This window comes from Echinops telfairi, unplaced genomic scaffold, assembly GCF_000313985.2.
Source record: "Echinops telfairi isolate 266 unplaced genomic scaffold, ASM31398v2 ScPeMD7_7410;HRSCAF=8448, whole genome shotgun sequence".
NCBI lineage: Eukaryota > Metazoa > Chordata > Mammalia > Afrosoricida > Tenrecidae > Echinops > Echinops telfairi.
This window is the reverse complement of record NW_022111310.1, coordinates 19,918,356-19,935,373: the sequence shown is the minus strand read 5'-3', so window position 1 is coordinate 19,935,373 and position 17,018 is coordinate 19,918,356. Positions and strand designations below refer to the sequence as shown.

At 42.7% G+C, this 17,018-nt stretch overlaps 1 protein-coding gene across 1 annotated transcript in view; it reads right to left on the bottom strand.

Annotated features, from left to right (window-relative positions):
- Positions 1–17,018, bottom strand: part of PAPPA (pappalysin 1) — a 238,737-nt gene that overhangs the window by 141,396 nt on the left and 80,323 nt on the right. The window contains exons 8-9 of the mRNA XM_013007231.2: positions 7,373–7,501; positions 245–336 (exon numbers count right to left, since the gene is read on the bottom strand). Coding sequence (XP_012862685.2) covers positions 245–336; positions 7,373–7,501 — 221 coding nt within the window. The remainder of the gene's footprint in view (positions 1–244; positions 337–7,372; positions 7,502–17,018) is intronic.

Sequence of the window (17,018 nt, the reverse complement as noted above, 5' to 3'; positions counted from 1 at the left end):
TACTCTTTATGGGAGTAGAAAGCCTGGCCTTTCTCGCATCCCTATGTAATACATACAGTATTCAGCCACTAGCAGAAGGATTGGCTGGTGATTCAAGTCCATCCAGAAAACCTTGTGAAGAATGACCTAGGGCCTTGTGAGTCAGGATCAATCCCAAGCACAAGTGGCTATTGGGGATTGCGAAGGGTAGCTGATCCATTATCTGGGAGTTCACATCTCTGACTTAGAGGAATGACAGACTTACCAATACAATTGAAGGAGACTTCCTGTCGGCAAAAAAGGGAGCACCCATCGCCATTGAGCTTATTCATGTCATCACATTCTTCGCCTTGGTCTCTGTAGAACAGATACGGAAGAAAAATCTGTCAGATCTGTTTCAAAACATAGCTGGAGCGAAGGAAACCCTTCACTGTGCCAACAGCCTACCATGAGACCTTGGGCAAGTCCCTTTCTCTGTGCGAGTCTCTGTTCCCTGATCTTCAAAGTGGGATGCACACAAAGTGGAGGTTCTAGCACAAGGCTACATTTGCTTTATTCTGTGCTTTTCTAAAGACAAAATTATTAGACAGGACGAAGAAATGAAGGAATGGATTTGGAGGACATTTTCCTGAGTAAAGTTAGCCAATTACAAAATGACAACGATTGGATGACACCACTGTGTGTGTTGGGCTGCTAACCACAAGAATGGCAGTTTGAAGCCAACCACTACCTGCTCCAAAGGATAAAGAGGAGGCTTTCTTCTCCGGTAAAGAGTTATAGCCCCAGAAACTCACAGGGGCAGTTCTATCCTGTCTGAGGTCACTGTGAGTGAGTCCACACGGACGTGACGGGAGTGGAGTTATTTTCTAAAAGGCAACACAAACGTTTTCATACCAAAAGAAATAGACGTTGACGGGAGGGCAGGGGAAGTTATAGGCTAGAGGACAGGCCGATGTTAACTTGGCTAAAGGGGAAGATATTATCTGACAAGAGAAAGATAAATATCCTACAAGAGGGCAACAAAATAATTGGGGGAGGGGTTGAGGCAAGGGAAGTTCCTTGAGAAGTTGGTAAATTGTTTAGGTGGTTGAATGCAAACACGAAGATCTGGTAGGCAACCTTCCACCTAATTCACAATATTTTTAAAAAGGCACAGAAACTCATGGATAAGAGAGAGTTTTATATAAAGGTTAAGTCCACATGAAGAAAACATCCCAACCCAGTGCTGCCCAAGCTCACAAGTCCAACATTAACCCATATGTCCGACACCAATCCACAAAGTCCCTCTCCATTTCACAAAACACACACAATGACACTGACTGCAGGAGGAAAGCCAAATCAGTGAGCGTGTCAGCATCTCAGCTCTGGCAGGGGTCTCCGCCCGGCTGCTCCAGCACCCAGGGCTGCATCAGGGTAGGTCCATGCGGCTTCTCCTTGGGGATGTCTTGCAGGAAGTGAGCCTTGCCAGCTGAAGCAGGGAACTGGCTAAGGCAGCTGTACCCTGGTGCGACCATCACAAAGCAAGGGACTCAAGAACTAGAAAGGCGAGGCTCACCAAGCCATTTATCCCTTTGCCCTTCAATTAACCCCACATGTGTTTATCGGCCAGGTTGGCACAATAAACCTTAACTACATCAGGTGTTTTAAAAAGAAAAGAAGAAAGAAAGAAAGAAAGAAAAGAAAAGAAAAGAAAGAAAGAAAGAAAGAAAGAAAGAAAGAAAGAAAGAAAGAAAGAAAGAAAGAAAGAAAGAAAGAAAGAAAGAAAGAAAGAAAGAAAGAAAGAAAGGTGAGGCTTACTGTTGGGGCTCCAAGACCTTAGTACCTTTCAGGTCTGGACCTGAGCTTAGCCCTGTGGGAAAATCATCAGCCATTTAATGTCAAAAGGGCAATCCCGACCGAGTAACAAAGGTCAGATGGTTAGGAATGATGGAGGAAGAGAAGGCTGAAACCCAGGGAGGAGGCTGGATAAGGGAGGGAATGGCTGAGCTGCAACGATCTCTGTATGGATTGCTGACTATAAGGCTGATGGTCTACTCACCACACCTTTGCCTACTTCATAAAACTAGTTTTTAACAATGAATGAACAAGCAAGTAAATTAATAGGCTTCGCTCCATTAGTGCCTAAAAACATCCCACGGACTGACATTTTGGTGTTTCTGACTTGAAAATGGTCAATCCAAAGGGTATTTTGGAGGTTCTACCAGATAAATGTCCCTTCACTATACACTGTCCTAACATCTCCCTCTGCCTCACTCTCAGCTCCCTCAACACACTTTAAGGTAAGGCTTTTTCCATCCACACCCTCAGATTTAGTCATCTTTTTGTCGGAAAGTTTTGCCTCCGCTGTTGGGTGTGTCATTTCATGGTGTCAAGAAATCCGAGGCCCTTGAGACTCTGCTGCTAAGAAATAAAAAATGCCCCCACTTGTTTTTGCTGGGATTATTTCCATCACCTAAGGATGACTTTGCCAGGGTGGAGATGGGCAGATAATGAGTGATGCTCTCCGAAGGGCCCTAGGAGAGGTGGAGGAGCAAGAACTGACTGTCTTGCTGCTCTCTGGGAAATTCTGACTTGCGGAACTAGAAAACCATGCTCAACCCTAAGTGTGATCCTGGGCATGTCCCTTAATCTCACTGTCTGAGCGTCACAACCCCAGTAAGTACTAGTACTAGCTACATTGGCTATTTAAATGTAAATGAAAACAAAATACACTTGGCACATTTCAAGTGCTCAATACCCACACGTGACTAATGGTTTGCTCTATTGGACAGCACAGAATACATTTCCATTATTGCGGAAAAATCCATGGGACAGTTCTACTCAATACACTGACCCTCAATCTTCTCACCTGTGAAAATGGAGATAATTAATTCTCTTGCTTATGGCTGGTTCGAGAGAGAATGCAACTGACGGTGGTTGGGGCAGTGTGTGGCTCATTGCAGCTGCGCAGAGAATCACAACCCCCCCCACCCCCTTCCCACTTTGCGTGTGTGACAGCTGCCCCTCCTTCCTTGGAGACCAGCTGGGGCCTCTCACAGCACCAAGGAGGCCTCATACTTTTCCTTTCACTGGGCAATTAACACCCAGGAGAATGTTTGTTGCTTTTAGAAGGTGTCAGAGTATCAGGATAGTGTCTTCTCATCAATCCTTAAGATGACCAGGGCATTGCATTGATCTCCTAAGAGCTGTCCAAGTGGTCCCCTGTCTGAAAATCCATGACCAAAACAGTCCATTTTTTAAGTTGGGCCCAGTGAATTTTACAGGCAGGAAACTGGTGATGATCTTGTGCCTCTCAGTCATGTGAAGGAATACATTGTTGTTTTTTTTAACCTGGGCTGGTTTCCCTAAGCCACAAAGAACTTTTCCAGCCTGCCTTCCCTTCCCACCCAAAGAGTATGTTTTATTAGTTTAAGTAAAGCAACAGGGTCACCACACGCATCTTCTAGGCATGACCAATCCGATATTAGACAAGTTCTGAGAAGCCTTCGTTGGCCTTCCAGATTGGAGAGGATGCTTATTTACTGTGCATCCATAGGCCTTACGCTCCGTGGATCACCATGCCTGTCAAAGTAAATGTCTAGAAAACAGTGATGGCAACATGTGTACAAATATGCCTGATACAACTGATGTAAGGATTGTAATGAGTTATAAGAGCCCCCACTAAAATGATCTTTTAATAAAAAAAATTTTTAAAAGACAAAACAGAATAACTGTGGCTTGAGGGTCCCCTCTGCTGAGCCAGGCTGTGAATTGTCAGAAGCAGTGGCAGAATCCTCCTCCTTCTCCTCCCCTCCTCCCCCTCCCCCTCCTCCTCCTCCTCCTCGTGGGACCCGCTGGGTGCTTCAGGCATCACACAGCAGCTCCTCCTTCCTCCCTTAGTTCACTTCACAGGCTTGTCAAGTCAAAACACAGGGCCATCGTGAATCTAAAGGAGAGCCTGGATCGGGGCTTCACACCTTGGTTCCACTACAGTCTGGGTATGCAGTTTTGGAAAACACTCTTTAATCTTGTTGTGCGTTAGGGATCTTTTCTTTGAAGTATGATGATAAGATGTACCTCATAAGGGTCTTGGGAAGATTCAAGGAGTAAATAATTTAGCACAGTGCAAATATTTATTTTTGTTCTCTTATTATAATCACTATCATCATTGTATAGCTGGGCAAAGTAAAAAATTAAGGGCTGAATTCCATCCTAATTAAATGTTTGGGGGTTTGTACCCCACCCCCCATGCCCCCGGTGGCACCTCAGAAGAAGGGCCTGGTGACCTGCTTCCAAAGGCCACGTAGGCTCTCTGAAAACCCTATAGTGTACAGTTGTACCCTACAGCATGAGGGGTCACCAAGAGTCAACATGACCTTGCTGGAAACTGATTTTGTCTGTTGCTTTGCTGTGTCATTGTTATAATAAGCACACTGCTCTCTAGATTCCTCACCCCATGCTTTTATCTTTACACTGTGGATGAACTATGGAGTATCTACTGCTGTGGATGATGACCCGTGATGGGGTACTCATCTATTAAAAGCCCCACTGGGTCTATCCATACTTCTTGGTAAATTGCGTCACACTTACCATAAATTGGTATGCACCCCTTATCAAAAATCATATTACCTAGGATGGCTCTTTCTTTTCCCCCAAAGTATATGCTTTCTCCCCTCCTCATAGGGAAGTGTCCATCATCTACATTGCCTTTTCCCCAAAGTGTGGCAACATGCATTTGCTACCTGAGAGTGATGTAACAGGTACTTGATAGGAATCCAGTTAAAATTCTTTAAGGGTCTTATGAAGGTACGAATATCATTTAAAATGGTTAATAATTAGTAGTAATCATCTTAGATCATTGAGAAGAGGGATATTGTGGGCAATCGGTATACTTGGTTCAAAGATGGATGGGTTGGACAATAAATCAGGCTCTTATTCTGTAAATCCCAATTTACAGTTATAGGCTGTCCAAAAGGATTGCCAGGAGTTCCTGGCTCTGCTGGCTCTCCAGGTCAAACTCGGACCCACAAATTATAGGGCGCTTTATCCCTAGAGATCCCTGTGCTCAGTTTCCCAATCAGACAATCATTCTATCAAACTCGAAGTTCATGTTTTAATCTGGAGGAGACAGCCAACAGCTCCCCATTCCCCAATTTTGTTGTATTCGGCAGTGGAAGCAATACCATCATGTTTGGTTATTATACTTGAATGATACACACATTGAATTCTTTCTCTGAGAAGTATGGAGGATCTTTACCTTCTGTACTCGAAGAACCAAATTCTTTCTAATCAGGTAATTTTCACTGTAATCTAACACTTGGAGACTTCGGACAGTGTAAGACATGGCAAAATAATAATAATTCATAAATTAACAAAAGTTCATGAGGGAGGGGGGTGGGAAGGGAGGGGAAAATGAGAAGCTAATACCAAGGGCTTAAGTAGAAAGCAAATGCTTTGAGAATGATGATGACAACAAATGTGCAAATGTGCTTGACACAATGGATGTATGTTTGTATGAGAGTTGTATGAGCCCCCAATAAAATGATTAGAAAATAAAGAGTGCCAAAACAAAGAGAATTCTTAAATTTATAAGATTAAAATCTTAATAATTGACCTTTGAAATTATAGGTGCAGGAATACTGTATATACTCGAGTATACACCAACCCGAATATCAGCTGAGGCACCCGATTTTACCACAAAAACTGCATTAAAAATGTGTTGAAGAACTCGGCTTATACACAAGTGTATACGGTATGTTAAACATGGATCTATATCCCTGAAATAGATAGCTTGCCCAAGCCACTTGAAATCATGAAAATAATCATTACTGATTCTACCTCTGTGCACATTTTTAAAAAGTCATTCTTTACAGAAATTTGCATTAGTACCTAGGCCTACACTGGGGGAGCAGTCTTGCATCTAGTACTGACCTTTTTGCATAACAAGTTGGCAAGATGTAACTCAATGGTCCTCAGCGTGTAGTACTTAGAGCATGCCAATAGTTCTCTCACTGTAAGTCATGATCAGAAAGCATCCTGCTGGCCAATAACTGATGTGTGTGTTGGTGGGCGTGGACGTGTGCATTGTTTTCACTTGTGCAGTGACATCATCTCTGCTGTACTGCGGGATGGACCTTGATTTAACAGCAGGGGGTCCCAGCTCACATCACAGTTTACCAAGTCCTGTGTTTCTTCTGTGCCATTAGTGTCACCAACGAACAGAAGTAAGTCAGCAATTACTCCTCCTTCGTCTAGGCCCAATTCCTATGAGCTGACTATGTTCTGTTTATCAGTAATTTTGTCCAGTTGTGAAGCAAATTCTCGCTTTACACCACCCCTCCCTCTTCAGATGGAGTAATTGTAATTCCCTGTTGCGCAGACGTTATGGGAAACCCAGCAGTCTCATTTAATGAAGGGACTTTGCCCATCGCTTGTTCTTCGATCACCACACATACAGTGAACGCAGACGACAGTGTTACAAGTCTCTTAACCACAGTGCGCCTTGCAACTACTTTGACATCAAGAAACAATTTTGAACAATGTTACTAAGTTGTTGGCCATTTCTCTGCATTTTAGGATAAAATCTTTAAATTTTATTCCAGAAACCACTCTTGTAATTATTCGGGAAGGAAACATCTCAAAGGTTCTCTTCTTTCTTTCTTTCGCACTGCAGGAGTTTTGATAGTTTCTCACCCTCCTTTGGCAATTATCTATTGACTCTGAGGACAAGGGGAGGAATGAACCAAAGACTCAGGAAAATCCATTTTAAGACAGGCAGTCTCATGTTGTCCAATCGCACTTCTCTTTTCTGGCTGCCCGTGTGGCATCTTTATTCTTCCTGACTCACCGGCCTCCGGGTCCTCATATTCACATTTAATATTCAATTCTGGACAATGGTTCACTATTTATGGTTTCAAAACTGTGCAAGCGTATTTACATCATTGCAATTTTTTATTGTGCCTTTGATCTACTTTTTACATTGTTGATAAAGTATGATACAACAGCAATTTTATATACATATAAGTGTGTGTGTGTGTGTTCAATTTTAACCAATGTAAATGGTAACCAGAAAAGCATGTGAAAGTGTGCTCCCTCATTTGAATTGTGCACTGGTAACTGACATGTGACAGGAAGGACCAGGAGCACACATAAACCAGCAAGAACAAGGTTATAATGGTAATAAGAGCATAGTAGTAGCTCTGTCAAAATGATATGTTCAGATACTTAAGAAGTGTACATACTTGAAAAAGAATCACCGCTCTTCTTCTGAGGTCAGCAAAATGGTGGCAGATAAACTAGCAGACAACTGTAGATCCTTGGTAGCTCAGAGCGCACCTCAGAGAATGCCACAAGCATCCCAGCCATCTTTTGACCAAATTAGTATTGCCCCCTTCTTTGACTTCAATGTACTTACTTCTGGATAATTCCATCACCACAGTATCCACTTCCATGGATGTACATGGCAGCAGGCGATGGCTCACTCTCTTCAGTTCCTGAAATGGTGATGACTTGGTACTGGTACAGACTGCCAAGGCTTAGGTCCCTAGGTAACACACACAGACACACAAAAGCCATTAGCTATACAAACATAACACTAGGGGGAGAAGAGAAGAGAGACAAGATAAGGTATCAATCTTGTTCCATCTTGAGACCCCATGGGCATTTAGCTATCCAATCATTTCCACTGTCTAGTGTGGATAAGGAACTCTGCTAAGCATGATGAACCACACTCAAAAGTCTATGAGTAGAACTCACATTAATTGACTGATAGCCATGCACATACATATGCCCATTTGTTATGATAAACGTACAAAGTTGATGTTGTCAAGAAGATCATTGTACTTACAGCCACTATCAACACTCAGGGCAACAGCAGTCAATATACCAAATGACATATTTCAGTGAGCCAATCTGCTGTACAAGGCCTCTTTAAAGCAAGGAGATGACTTTGAGGGCTAAGAAGCCCCTGATGCACACCTGATACTTTCCATCGCTTCATATGCATGTGAAAGCTGGACAAGGAGTAAGGAAGAATGCAGAAGAACTGATGGTTTTTATATGGGTATTGATGAAGGATATCGAAAGTACCACGGACTGCTAGAAGAACAAGAAAGTTCATCCTGCCAGAATGTTCCTTAGAGGTGAGACTGCATCTTGTATACTTAGGACATATATATAGGGAGAGACTAGTCCCTAGGAAAAGACAGCATGTTTGTTCAGCAAAAAAGTGGAAGGCTTAGCCAGAGTGCAGTAGAGTACCAATGAAACACACAACATTCCTCTAGTTCTTTAATTCTCTACCACCACCACCCCACACACATAACCATGACTCCAGCTCTACCTTACAAACCTGGCTAGACTAGAGCATGTAGACTAGTACAAATAAGAGCTCTCGACACTTGGAATCCAGGATAGGTAAACCCTCCAGGAGCAGTATGGGAGTTGCAAAACCATGAGGGTAGGGGAAGGTAGAGGCAGAAGGGAGAGAAAGGAGGAATCAAATGCAATGATCGACAAATAACCAACCCCCACCCCCAACACACACAAACTCAGAAGGGGACAAACAACTGAAACGGTGAAGGGAGACAGCAGATAGTGTAAGATACGAAAATAATCATAATTTATAGTTTGTCAAGGGTTCACGAGGATGGGACGGTGGGAAAGGGAGGGAAAAAAGAGGAGCTGATACCAAGGGCTCAAGTAGAAAGAAAATATTTTGAAATGATGATGGCAACAGGTGCACCAATGTGCTTGATGCAATTGGTGTATGGATTGTTATAAGAGCTGTAAGAGCCTCCAGTAAAATGACTTATAAAGAACACCAGTGGAAGGCCCACAACAAGACTGACTCCATGGCTCACACCTAAACACCGTGATGAGGACGCTGCAGGACCGCGCGTGTTTCATGGTGCTGCACACCAGGGCGCTCTGAGTCAGAACAGACTCGATGCTACCTGGCAATGCTAATGCCAATGCACATTGCTAGCTAGATTTTACCTTGATTTCAGCCCTGCAACAACCACAATTAGCAAGTATTTGATAGTGTATGGCACGTGGTGAAGGTGTTTAGGAGAAAAATATCCAGGAAAAAAAAAAAAAAAAGATAAGGCATAAGCAATGACATACGCGTGGAGAAGCACCGTTATCAGACTCTAGGGGCTATATCTGATCTTATTCCTTTATTGAAAGACCTGAGGAGAAACCACATTGACAGAAGCAAGCCTTCTCCTTCTTCTGGACATACAGCGATCTCCCCGTCTGTCACTTGTTCTTCCCTATGTCCCTCAATCTGAAGAAAGCATTATTAGTCACAGCATCCAATAATTTCATGCACAAATAATGTCAGCCGCTGGTTTAATAAGTATGTGACATGCATGTTTCCTCTGGAGAATATAAACAGCCCTACAGTGGGCTAGTATTTTTATGTTTATTTTACAGATGACCAATTTCAGGCATAGAAAGGTCAAACAACTTATTTATGATCGTATGCTATGAAATAACATATTATATTCTATACCCTCTCCTTATTTTTTATCTTTAAAATATTTCCAGGGTGGTGCAATTAGTGAAGTGCACTACGGTTAAGCAGGAGGTTGGTGGTGTGAGCCCACCCGGAAGTGACTCAGAAGGCAGGTCCAGGGATCTGCTTCCAGAAGGTCACAGCCTCATAAAGAGCAAAGAACAGGTGCACTCCAGACACATGGGGCAACATCAATCAGAACCTGCTCCAGGGCCACCAACCACAACAAAAATAGTCTTTCTCTCCGGCGTCTCTCTGATAACTTCACCTCTTGCAAAGGGATCTCTTGAGGTGGAACTGCAGTTCCAGAGCCAGGTGCTGGCCGATTCTCACCTTGCCTAGATTACATTTCTCTTCTGCACTCAGGACTTCCTGTGCAATGTCAAAGCTGACGTCCTAGAACCCACCTGTACTCCAAGTTCCTCTCCTCCCCTTATGGGACCCTTCTGAATTATCTGCTTGAACTCATCTGGCCCCCAGATGAACTTGGCTACTGAGAATTATCCTACAAAGTAAAGGTATGTTTATACCATTTCCACGAGGCCAAATCCTCACCCATCTTCCACTTTTGACCATTTTCAAAGAGATATTCACTTTCTTCAATATTCCCATCAATGACTTATTTTGTAATAGTAAGAAGGTCATGAGGAAACACACACACACACACACACAGAGGGAGAGGGAGAGGGAGGGAGGGAGAGAGAGAGAGAGAGGGAGGGAGGGAGGGAGGGAGGGAGGGAGAGAGAGAGAGAGAGAGAGGAAGAAGAAGAAGAAGAAGATGATGAAAAGAAAAGAAAAGAGAAGAGAGAGAGAAAGAGAGAGAGAGAGAGAGAGAGAGAGAGAGAGAGAGAGAGAGAGAGAGAATGAAGAGAATTCCTATCAGATGCCAGAGTTTGGTGGCGGGGATTTTATAAACAAAAGGCTGATGAGCAAAGTTTCTCAAGTTCTCATCCTGTCCGTTGTTTCAGCTGCTGTGAGAGGTGAGGGCTGGGGCTGTTTGGACAAGGCCCCCAAGGTAACAGGTGCACGGGCGGGCAATCGATGGAGCCCTTCTCCTGGATCACAATGCAATAAGGCATCAGAGTTGACGAGCACTGAATGGCTCTGGTGAAGTCACAGCCAACCTGAAAATACTGGGGCTAGCACCCCAAAAAGGAGCTCACTTTAATCGCACTGGAGCAGTAAGTCCCACTGTAGGCAGAACAGAAGCCCTTAAGCACTGCTTTAGTGCTCCTCATTAATGAAGATTAAGTATATGAATAATGCATAAAAATCTTGAGGTATTGAATGTATGCCTAACAACCCTGTACCAATATGTTGGTAAGATCCACCACCAACACCTTTTAAAAAATCTCATAAACTATTTCAGACCAACTCTTGATTAATAGACGTATGGGCCTTCTTGTGGTGCTGTTAAAATTGGAGTATTTGGGGTGAGGCATAGTTTTCCCAAGGGGTACATGAAAGCACACAATAAATATGTCATGAAGTCTATTGCATATTCATTCTGTTCTAGAATATGGGGATCTGTTTCATATGAAGCAGATATGGCCATGTTATGGAACAGAATGTGAAATTTGCTTCAGGTTACTTCCTAGGACACAAGGTAGATAGTTACTTTCTGAAACATATGGAGCACTTCTACAGAGAAGCACGAGAGTGTAAAAAGTAATTTCTCAACAGTGTGTTTTTCATGGGTGTCACAAATGATTTATGGCTGATCATATTTAAAGTAAGATTCTCTGTTAATATTTGTGAACGCTTCTCTCCTCCCTCCACTTCACTTTCCCTCCTCCTCCTCCTGCTCAATCAACATCAGCCTGGGGGTGGGCAAATACATGTTTCAGCCGTGGGTTTGCGCTTCCTGGCAGGGCACTCACAGACAAGGGCTTGACTCTTCTGAACCTACTTCAAGTCCGTCATCAAACTGGCCCCCCAGCATCCTCCTGCAGATTGGTGTGGGAAACTGTAAAGCACGTACGTGCTCAGACTATGGCAAACAGTTAATAAATAAATACCATCCCACGATTATTAACACTTCCTATCACGGGTCTCATTCACTGGAGACAGACTCGGTTCTTGACAACCAAAGGGGCGAAGTGACATGTCACCACATGTAGCCCTGCTTGAAGAAACCCATGAGAAAGGGTTATGGTTCATCATCGGTGTCATGGCTCAGTGGAATGTTTCTCTTCTCCCTCATCATTTGGCTAGATCCCCCTCAGTGCCTTGTAGCTTACCCTCTTCTCAGGGGGCCCATTGCAACTTCTAAATAGTCTGGATCCAAACACTTTTGTCTGGACTCCGGGGCACAATCTGGCTCCAGTAACGTCGTCTGCAGATGAACCCTCCTTCTATGCACGAGCGCCACAGAGAACACACACTTGACGGGCGGAGAAAGCTTAACCATTCTCTCTCTCCCCAAACTCTTGGTGCGTGGTGCGGGCACCCTGATCTCCTGGAGGCCTGACAGCTGCTCTGTGCAGTGCGAGCAGTTATCCCAAGTTTTCAGAGAGGGAAGCAGATGCTCCAGGTTGTCCGTGAAAAGATGGGGATGGGAAGGCAGATAATGGGCTTCACTGGAGAATCCCTGCCATACAGTCACGTGTTCCCCAGGTTAAAGTCAGAGTGAATGCTAAACATTGGTTCCTCTCTCAAGAACAGAGGCAGAACGGCCTTCTCTCCGAAGAATCAGCTGGTGATTCTGTGAAGGCTTTGCCAAAGGTTAGGGCCTATTTCACGGTTGGTCTGAAAGGAGGGCATTTAGGTTGGGTTGTTCCTTCAGCTGCTCTTAAAACCATCTGGACAATCTGACCCTGGCACTTGAGCTCCTCCTCTCTGGTCCCTCCCACATCCAGGCTTCCATGTCCCTCTTCTGCATCCCTGCTGCCACCTGGACGGCCGGCACTGCCTCTACCTTGCCCTGCTCTCCGATCTCCTGCCTCAGTCATGCCAACACCATCCAAGTATTCTTAGATCTAGCCTCCCTCTCTCACTCAGAATCTCCTTAGTTAGAGCAATATCGGGAGAGCGTCACCAAACTGAAGCTTCACATCCATTCTTGTTTGGAAGTAAACACTATAACCCTTCATTTGAGATGTGACTCTTTTAACCAATTCTGATTCATTTAACGAAATTGTGAAGCTCAGTTGAAGAACAAACTATGAACCATTTTAGTATTTCATCACCAATGATCCCAAATGGTATAATGTTTGAGTTTCAGCTATGCACATACAGGTGTCAGCCTGGAGCAGCGCTGGGCTGTGTGGCCGGTGTGGAGAGGCTCTGTGGGGTAGGTATGCCGCGACTGCCTTTGCTTTCCTTTCCTGTTACATTTTTCAGTGTCCAGCCACCACTTCCCTCAAATGACTGTCTGCCACAGGTCTGCATGTCTAGAAATAAGAACCCAAACTGCTGCCACTCCCACTGATGTCTCAGGATGCCTTGGAAAGTTCAACCTGATCGTAAACGTGTATCAAATAAGGAGCACAAGCTCCTGATCAAGTTCAGTTACTAATTGTTGTCAATTCGGTCCAGGCTCAAAGTGATCTTGCGGAACTCAACAGCACTGCCTCATAAGGCTTTCACAACTTCAGCCTGTATAGAAGTAGCCTGCCCCATTTTCCCCTTGCAGGCAGCTGGTGGATTTGAACTACTGACCTTTCAGTTAGCAGCCAAGCACTTAACCACTGTCCCAGCAAGGTTCTTTTCAATGTAGTTACAGATCATAAAACAATTATCTCAAGGGTACTGCTATACAAAGAAGGAGGTTAAACCCCCATGACATAGTTTTTCGCAAAATTACTTATTAAATCAAATGCTAGTTTAAAGTTAATACCATAACAGGTCAATTAAAACACCCATGATCTGTGGCCAAGCCATGTCACTATTTTTCTCTCTCTCGGTCTTCTGATCTCTTAATTAGGATGCATGATTCTTGTCATAGACGCATGATGGTAAAATTGGAAATGGAAACTTGAGGAAGAACAACAAAGACATTCAACACACAATGGAAAGATCACGTTTACTTCCTCCAGAAAACCCTCACTGCGCCACAGGGTGATTCCTTCCTGATCTTCTGTTGTCTCTGTAGTCTAATGACCAGTTAGCATGTCCCATTTACATCCCTGTGATAGCTTCTTTTTCCCCCCAAACCATTTTAGTAAGAGCTAATCCAGGCAGCATACCATCCCATAGTTCTCCAAAATCAGTTCAAGACATTTTCTTCCTTCTTGAAGGGCTTGATATCTTCTCCCTCTACCCCCGCTCCTCCGCGCTACCCACTAGGAAACCTCATTCTAGTAGCTGGCTCTATAGATTCACACATCCTGAATTTCATTATGTCTTTTTGAAATTCTATCTTAGCATTCTTGTTAGTTGTTATATGCTAGGTACAATACCTGGTATCTTATCACGTATAGAATGTATAGAATCTCATTTAATCAACGTGGGTAATTTCCCCGCTTTTTAGATGACTCATTTTGAGAACTCCCCCTGTGGGGATCTGAGGCTGGAAACCTTTACAAGAGCATAAAGCCTCATCTTTCTCCTTCGGGCCTTGAGGTTAGCAGCACAATGAGTAACTGACTACACCACCATGACGGTGAATCCTGGGTTGACTATTTCTATAATAGAGAATCTACATGAAACTCAGACTAAAACGTTCAAAGGCTCATAATCACACTGGTTTGGGTCATGGGTCTGAATTAGTCTCACTAATTTAGTGCTTTCCAGAGGTAGAAGTCACTAGCTGGGATAAACCGACAAACAAAGCAGACAACATGCCAAAAGAGAGAATTTAAACTAACAGTTTGCATGCAAAGACCAACGGGAAAGATCTACAAGTCCAGAAACATAAGTTGCTTTAAACCATTAACCACTGCCACTGACTCACTACACAAGCTATTGGGACAAGCCATTTTCTCTCGTTGATCATTAGTGTCTTCTCTCATGAGCGGGAAATCTGGGAGGGAGGTGAAGCTCAGCCCTGCATCCATCGTTCAAATGGAATGAGGGGTTAGTCTGGTATCTGTTTTTCCGGGGCATTTCTACAGGCCAGGAGCTGCCTCAGCAGTTACGATTCTGCACTGAGAATGGGTGTAGGTCAAGACCTACCACCCAGATTGTCTGAGCTGGAAGACGTTGTGGTGGGACCACCTAGGATGCCTTTGGCCGAGGAAAAGCCAAGTATTCCAGTCCAGCCTTGGGCTAACAATCAGAGGGTAATGCCTGGGCACTTGGTACATCAGCTCCCGCCAAGAAGTGGGAAGGGAAGAGAACAATCACTTGTTGAACTTGATGTGATGTGGCAGGGACTTTATACATTGCATTATTACAGTTAGAACTAGAAAACATTTCAATCATGTAGGAAAAAATATAGAGAACTCTATAACAAATGCACATAGAGTTATTACCTCGCTTTACCAAATTATAATTTTTTACCATATTGTCCTAATATCATTTCTTTTCGGTGTGAAATAAACCATAACTACAGATACAGTTCAATGCTACCTATAGATTAAAAAAACAATAACAAGTTTTTGGCACATGTACATTATTTTGCATAGTTAAAATTTCATAGATACTTTAATACTGTGTTTATCACTATTCAGTTTACTATTTCTATTTTTGGCTCACATTGTTTTTGTTTTTAATGAATTTTGAATTGTGAATTAGATGAGGGGGTTTAACATTTCATACCACCAACCCTGCATTTCACAGTCCAACCCACTCATCAGCTCCATCACCCCCATCGTCTATGCCAATACCCCTCTCTCCTCTTACAGATCTCTGCTCTCTCTTTCACCCGTGTCAATACCTGTCAACGCTCACATTGTTTCTGAGATCACACACCGTGGGGACAGTGAGCTCTAGCTCACAGATTCTCTTTCTCCAGGGAGCGGTCCCTTCTGACATCATCGCCAAAGTACCTAAAGAGTGTGGTCTCCCATCCTCACTCCTGGGAGCTTTCCTGTCACACTGCTTCCAGCACAGATTTGTTTGTTCTTCTGGTCGTCCATAGCATAGTCAATGTTCGTAACCATGCCATACATTTTTAAATATTGCCAAGTTATTCTCCAAATTTGCTTCCCCAATTAACACGTCTCTCAACAGATTTACCATTGCTCTAGAGCCCTGCCAAAAGTAAGCATTGCCAAACATTTACACATTTGCAATTTGATGAGTATCCAATGGTATTTAATTACTGTCATATTTTGCCTTTTCCTGGTTGCTAACAAGTCCAAGTGTGTGTTCAGACATACATAGTAGGTTTCTACCAATGTGGATTGCTTCTTAACAACTCTTTTCCTATTTTAAGCTTCTTTTTATTCTTGATTGATATGCATATGTATTTGCATATACTGGGGGCTAATTCTTTCTAATTTAAAGGATTTTGAAATATCATTTTCAAGGCCTGTGACTCCTATTTTTCTTTGTTTATGCTTTGTTGTGAAGAAATAATTATTTTCTTTATGACCTGGGCTTTTCATATCCTGTTGAATAAAAGTTTTCTTCACTTGAGTCATAAACCATTCTTCTCCATTTCCTTTTAAGGTTAAGATTTCGACTTTTGTGTGTACTTTCAATCTACCTATAATATCGTATCAAAAAAAAAAAAATCTGGCCTTAAGGATCCCCACCCCCGTGTGTAGATGTAGAACCATTTATCTCAGATTATTTATGCAATACTGAATTCTTTCACTACTTCATTTAATACAGTCTTTGATGTATCACTTCGATGTCCATCTGAGTCTGTCCTGGCTGGTTTTGTCTCATTGTTCTGGTGTTCCCCTATCATCGCACCCCCAGAACTCTCTCCCTTAAGTTCTACAGCTTCCGAGTCAAGCCTTGACTTCTCCTATGGGCTCCTCTATATTGTGGTTTTCTTTCAAGAGTCCCTGGCTTTGCTCTGAGAACTTCAAGTTTCATTTTAAAAATCCTTATTGGATTTTGATTCTACTTTTGTAAATTTATACATGTATTTGACGAGAAAGGACACTTTTAATGTTATTTTTCTCTCCAATTTATACACTTAGGTAGCCTTTTAATTTATTTAGCTCTCTTTTTATGACTTCCAGAAACAGCTGAAAACATTCTTCATAAAAATTGTGATGATTTTTAAAATTCAGAGTACATTTCTAGCTTTAGACATTGTATAACTATTGTGAATGGTAGCATATATAAAAGTTAAAGCCATCAACTACAATTGCACTGACACCTACAAGATGCCTAGAGCTAGGAATTTGCTCAATAAAAATTTACTTGTTTTGTAAATATATTTTAATATATTTGTAAGTCTATTTTGTAAATACACTTGAACATATATTTGTATATCTACATTTATACTTGCATCTACCTGTAGATCTAGTCTAGTATTTTATGAACAATTTTAATAATTTCTTGATTCTCATGATTTTGTATGTAGTTTATTACAGGTGAGGAGTAATGATAGTTTTTCCTTTCCACCTCTCACAACTTTGTGATCTCATGACACTCGCTAGGTGCAGGGGTGCAACTTGATTTCTTTGACCTGATCATT